At 39.3% G+C, this 6,518-nt stretch overlaps 1 protein-coding gene across 3 annotated transcripts in view; it reads left to right on the plus strand.

The window, feature by feature from the left end:
- Positions 1-3,309, plus strand: part of Fam204a (family with sequence similarity 204 member A) — a 28,951-nt gene extending 25,642 nt beyond the window's left edge. For all 3 annotated transcript variants that reach the window (XM_021151989.3, XM_021151987.3, XM_021151988.3), the window contains exons 7-8: positions 1,687-1,793; positions 2,274-3,309. In XM_021151989.3, coding sequence (XP_021007648.1) covers positions 1,687-1,793; positions 2,274-2,325 — 159 coding nt within the window. In that variant the 3' untranslated portion in view covers positions 2,326-3,309. The remainder of the gene's footprint in view (positions 1-1,686; positions 1,794-2,273) is intronic.
- Positions 3,310-6,518: the final 3,209 nt, after the last annotated feature.

The following is a 6,518-nucleotide window of genomic DNA, read 5'->3' on the forward strand; positions in this document are numbered from 1 at the left end:
TAAAAGTTGAGCCATTGCTATATGTGGATTCATTTGACACTACACTGACCACTGCACTAACCTGAGCAGCAGGTGCTAACTTAAGTTTTCTGTGTGTATGACAAGTGCATAGGGTTTCAGTGAAGGGAATTTCACCTTAGTGAAAAATGACACCACAGCACCTTCTCTGAGTCCCTTTTATCCTGAGATATAGTGACACCCACCACTTGATTAGCCTTTAACATTTTTAAAATCTGTGTTCTATGGTTCAGGTGTAGGAAGAGAATAGCCTCAAGTATTGGTTCAGACTTTCCATCTTGCTTAAGACAGGATCTCTGTATCATGCTCCCCTGCCCTGTCCTGCCTCACAAGCTGTGTGTTTTGCCCTAGAGAAGGTGTTTCTGAGTTTTAGATCTGCCAAGATCAGCTGAGAGCTGTGTCAGGCATTGCAGATTTCACCTTCCTAAGTTGACATCTTGTTCATGAGCTCTTCAGTTCCTACCATCCCTTCCTATGCTGCCAAGCAGATCTCAGATTTTGATAAGCTAACTTGACAGGCTGCTTATGTGTCCTTGTTCTACAAGTTTGCCTGTCTTCTAATACCTGTTTAGTTTAATGAAAGAATAGGAAATCAAAGAAACATCAGAAAGGTTGAAAGCCTGAGTCTAGCTATGTCTCCCCGAGTGGCCTGGTGCTCACTATGCAGCTTTGCCTCACTGCATAGTATCCTTTTATTGAGATTCCAGGTGTATCCCACCATGCCAGCCTGGCTTCATCCCACTTCTTAATGGGTTTGAGTCACAGTCACACACACACACACACACACACACACACACACACACGGAGGGAGGGAGGAAGGGAGGGAGGGAGAGAGAGAGAGAGAGAGAGAGAGAGAGAGAGAGAGAGAGAGATGGACAGTTTACTGCCTAGGGATGCTTCTTTGGAAATACCTTGCAACTTGGTGAGTGCTAGAGAAATGCAGAAGCAGAGATTTACAGACTGAGCTAGAGAAGACATCTATCTGGGTTGGGGTTCATGTTAAGTGAGTTTTGTAGGGCAGCAGTTAGTAGTCAGAGAAGCCTGAGCAGGACTGCTGCCCAGGAACAGCTGGTTCCTGGAGTCCAGCTTCTCTACTTTCTGAATCCCCCCTATATTCTTTTCTCTCTCAGAGAGTTAAAAGCTGTTGCCCATCATGCAGAGTGTATTTATGAAGTAGTAATTAGCTTCCCCATGTTTCATTAATCCCATCTGTGACTGCCAATCAGAGCCTCTGATCAGCGTGAGATAACTGGTGTGACCATACTGAGCTGCTGTAATTCTAGCCCAGAGCAAAGAGAGTTGACGTCTCTGTCAGTCTGTTTTCAGCCTTATCAGGGCAAATTCCTGCTCGGCCTACAGAGTTGCTGAGGGAGCTTGAAGGGTCTCATGACTACTTTAGTGGACCTTGAAGGGTCTGAGTTTGGGAAGGATTTCTGTTCAGGAGATGGGGCAAGTAGGACAAGAGGATATTTGGGTAGTGGAGAGAAATCAAGGCCATATCTATATTTGTTTTAATGCTTTGTTCAAGGGGCCTGAGCGTAGGATTTCTTATTTTTAGACATGGCTTCTGAACTATGTGCTCCCAATATTTTGTACTATTATAATTCTTGCACTAGCTAGCGTATTTCTTTTCTCATTTTTTCCCCTTTTTTCTTCCATAATTCTTAGCTTGGTGTAAAAATTGCCAAAGCAATTGCCTGCCACAAGTTTGTTAAAGCCAAAAAGGAGGCTGAAAATTCACAGGCTGCTCGAAAGAAGAAGAAACTGGCATGGGGGTAAGTTCACTTAAGACTCGTGTCCTGGGATGGAAGAGCTGGCTCAGCATTTAAGAGCACCAGAGTTCAGTTCCAAGCACACACATGGTGGGTCACAACTGTGCAGTTCCAGGGGATTTGATGCCCTCTTCTGGGTTCTGTGGGGACTAGACATGTGTATTGTAAACAGACACATGCAGGCAAAATAACCAGGCGCATAAAATAATAAGAGTTTTTAAAAGTTGGAAAAAAAAAAAAAAGAAATGATTCTGCTCGTCTTGGTAGGAATTGTGGAAAGTCTGCTCATCCATGGAGTCCAGTTTGTGGGTTGCTTACCCAAGGTCTATGTCTCAGTAGTTGTGAGGCTGTAAATATGGAGACCTTGCCTCAGCCAGTGCTGTCTGCAAAAGTGTCAGTGCTTGGGGCGCTTACTAAACATGTTACTTTAGTAGAGTATTTTATTTTAGAAATAAGTTGAGATTTTTATGCTCTTCATTTTAGGTTTGAAGCAAAGAAGAGATGGGAAACCAAAAGCAACATGGGATATATGTGACCTTGCAGAGTTCTTCAAGACATTTATTTATAGGCTGTCATGCTTCATTTGCTGAAAAAATTTTTTTCTGCTTAGGTTAAATATGTCAGGAAATTGATAAAGACAGAAAAAGATAAGCATAAAACTTCAGAGCTGATTATCATCCTTTTCAGTCTTTTTTTCTCAGAAGTTTTTGAAGGAAAAGAATTTTTTTATATTTGTGTAAGAAATTTTAAGCATATATACAAGAAAAAAGGGTAGGATTTTATTTATTTGTTTATATAAGCATACAGTTTAAAATCAGTTTTGTGTTTGATCTGTTTGGTCTAGCATAGCCAGTGACTTGGCTTCCTTATCTGTTCTTAGCATGACTGTACTTTTTCTAGGATTGTATTTTTAAGATTGGCTTTGTTTATAATGGATTAGTCACAAATAGAATTTTCAATTGTTACTGATTTTACAAATAACTTTAATTACTGTAATGCTTTAAAAATAATTACTGACTCTTTTTTAGAGGTAAAATTAATATTACTTAGTAACATAGTAAAAGCAGTTGATTTATTTGTGTGTGTGTGTGTGTAATGTCAGTGGAAATAATTAGAGTAAAAGATGGACATAGTAGCTGGAGAATAATTTAAATTCAGATTTGCTTAGAAAATGCCTTTCTCAATATCTTAACCATGTCATTCTCTATGATTATTTATGAAAAGGAAATGGTCTGATTGTGCTAGACAGACAGTTGTAACTCAAGATAAGATAACTTTGGATTGTCTAAGGGCTTGTTTGTTTTACATGCCCCCCTACCCCACCCCTGTCACTCCTTGGAGGATGGAATGAATTAATGAGACAAAAGAGAGAACTGATACCTGGGAAGTCATTGTCCTTAGGTGTGTGTTTGTAGTCCTAAGGGAAAGAGGCTTTGGAAGTCTTTTGATAACTGGCAAGACTGTATGTGGATATGTAAAAAGTGAGCCATGAACATGATTAAATCATTTTAGACTTAAAGCATTGTATTAACTGATGGTGATATGTAAATTTTCGCTCTATGAAGAGTAAGTGAGTAATTAAGAGCCAACGTATTGGGGGCTGGATAGACGGCTCAGTGGTTAAGAGTGCTGAAATGTTCATCCAGCGATACTGATTTCAGTTCCCAGCAACCACATGGTGGCTCACAACCATTTGTAATGGGATCTGATCCCCTCTTCTGCTGTGTCTGAAGACAGCTACAGTGTACTCATATAAATTAAAACAAACAAACAAACAAACAAAAGCCCAGGAAGCCAATGAGTATTTAAAAAAAAAAAAAAAAAAGTAGTCCAAATATCAAATCTTAGCTTCCTTTAGTTGAGAAGAACCAGTGGACAACAAGCAAGGCCTAGGAGAGTGGATATCCACTGACCCATCTTAATGAAAGGATATCTTCATAGATGTTCCTGAGTACTGTTCACCTATAGCAACCTACTTTGGACTCCTAGTGGGTGAATATGTGTTTAATGATACAGGATTTTTTTTTTCACCCACTATACACTTAATTCCTAGTGTGGATAGTTTTGTATGTAAGACCCTAGAACATGAGTTCTCCTTGGAACTCTGCCTTAATTTTGTATTTCCTTACATTTATTTCCATAGGTCTAGTGACTTCTGACAGTGTATTTTCCATTTGTTCAGTCTTAGTAGACTGTGACTCAAAGTCTAATCACCAAAGCCCTATTTGTCCACACCAGTGCTGGCAGTTTGCCTCTCAATGTCCATTCTAGGGTTTGTTTTGTTTTCTAAGATATATTTATTTACATTTTATGTATGTGGATGATTTTCCCCGTACATATGTTTGTGTACCATGTGCATGCCTGGTATCTATGGAGGCCAGAAAAAGAGGTGTCATGTCCGTGGAACTGGAGTTATGGATGGTTGCAAGATACCATATGGCTCCCCAGATCCTCTGGGAGAGCAGCCACTGCCCTTAACTTCTGGACCTTAACTGTGTCAGTCTCACATTCTGGGACTGGCTGTGTCTATGGGGACATTTAAGTGGAGAATAGTCATTCAGGTTAGACAGAGAAGGGAACTCAGTTGGCATGAAGTCACATCTCCCAACTTCCTCCTCTTGTGGGCATGGAATGTAGAGAGTTTTAAAATACACTGCAGTTGGCCAGAAAGTAAGAAGGAAGGATTGAGTGGGGAAGGGGAATGGTGCTTTTGTGTCTATCTGCTGGTCTCTTGTTTGGTATTAGTTTTTCTGGGATGAGCTTTAATATAATTTATAGATACTTTCTACATTAGAACAATAAAATGGTAGCATTATCCCTAGAATACCAGTGTTGCCCGAAGGGTGTAGTCATTTGTCCTTCCTGTTTTGGCCACATTAAAATAAGGGTTCTTTGTGGATTGGTAATAACCTTGGTCCCTGGAGCTTCAACTTGCCCATTTACTACGTCCAGAACACTTGAATTAGATTAGTAATATGATTGCCAGTTACTGTTGAGTGAGATTAATATGTTTTAGGCCACTGGTATGGCATTATTGTAACATGATTTATTGTCTGAGTACTTGAGGCCAGAACGGCGTACTGAAGAACAGTAATTTCGAGCTTTACTGCTTGGTTTTGAGAAGTAAAGTTGGTAGTGCATTCTTGTTTAGGAGCCCTCAGGGTGTTTCTGATTTCAGCAGAACATTCTATTTCTTTCACCAAAAGGAGAACTTGAATATGTAGTCTCAAGCTTGCTATAATTAGTTCTGATGACAGTTAAATACCTCAGCCAAGACTGTAAATCAGTTAAATTCTGACTTCTGCCATTGATAATAAATCTCAAGCACTTATCTTGGGGACAGGCAGATGAAGGACGGGTAGGCCTCTGACAGAAATAAAGTGCTGTTTGAATGTTAGGTAACAACTATAAACCTCACACTTAAAATCTGATGCCACTTACGCTTTTTGTCTAAACTGTCTTTGAAGTACTTTAGTAACTTAGGTTATTAACAGCTGAGGAGAATCCTTGTTTGTCTGTGTGTGGTGTGTGCTGCTGCGTGCCTGGGCATTCTTCTCTAGTCCTCTCTACCTCATTTGAGATGAGGTCTCTCACTGAATCTGGAGTAAGTCTAGAGTCTGTCTGGCAGGACATGCTCTGGCCATGCCTGGCTTTTACATGAGTTTTGGGATTCAGGCTCAGGGCTTCCTCTTTGCACAGCCAGTGCTGTTACCTACTGACTCATCTCCCCAGCCCAAGAAATAAAAAGTCTTAAAATATGAATGTATTACTTTCAAAATGTCTGCATTCATTTTGTTAGGGGAAAGTTAATGGCTATGCTTTTGGAATTATATATCTTAATAATTAAATATGTTATACAAGGCAATAAATTGATGTTGTTTCGGGTTCCATTTTGAAACATGGTCATCAAATTCAGGACCAACTGATACAATTCAAGTTTTTCATCTTGGCAGAAGTTGCCTATTTTTAGTTTCTGGCAAGGGTAAAAATACTTTGCATGTCAATTTAATGTTTTTTTAAAGCCAACAGTTTTATTTATTGGCTTAAAAATTTACATTCTACTAAAGTCTTAGCTCTGACTTTGATGAAATAAATAGCAATACTTGGACAAAATGTGCAAAATCTTTTTCCAAAAGCAGATGTAGATTGGTATTTGTGGCATCAGTGCCTTCTAACCTGGTAACAAGCCTACAGTGCTCTGTAAAGCTAGGAGCTTTACAGACTCAAGGAGCAAATACATTTTATGTGCCTCTCCTCACTCACCATGTATATGTGTGTGGCGTGCATTTGTGTGTATGTCTATATTCAGTTCAGCTAGTTAGCATGACTGAGAATCCTGTCTTTATCCCCTGAGTGCTAGGAGTAGATGGCCACCATGAATGCCCAATTTTTATGTGTATCCCAGGGATCTGAATTCCAGGCTGCTAACTGGCAGCACTGCACTATCTCCTCAGGTCACTTGATTTAGTTTTATTATGAATTAATCAGAACATGTCTATATTTTTCAAACTTAATGTTATCCTAGCATAATGAGGCATTTTATTAATGTATTTGTGTACTTTTAACATTTCTTAGTGATTTAAAGAATATATTCATTTTTTGACAGTTTCATACATTATATACAATGTATCTTGATCATATCCACCCCAACTTTCCCCTCCCATTCTCTAACATGTCCCCTTCACCTTCATCTACGTAAAAATAATGACAATGAGGATGATGATGATA

Source organism: Mus caroli, unplaced genomic scaffold (genome assembly GCF_978045245.1).
Source record: "Mus caroli unplaced genomic scaffold, Mus_caroli_1 scaffold_20, whole genome shotgun sequence".
NCBI classification, from domain to species: domain Eukaryota; kingdom Metazoa; phylum Chordata; class Mammalia; order Rodentia; family Muridae; genus Mus; species Mus caroli.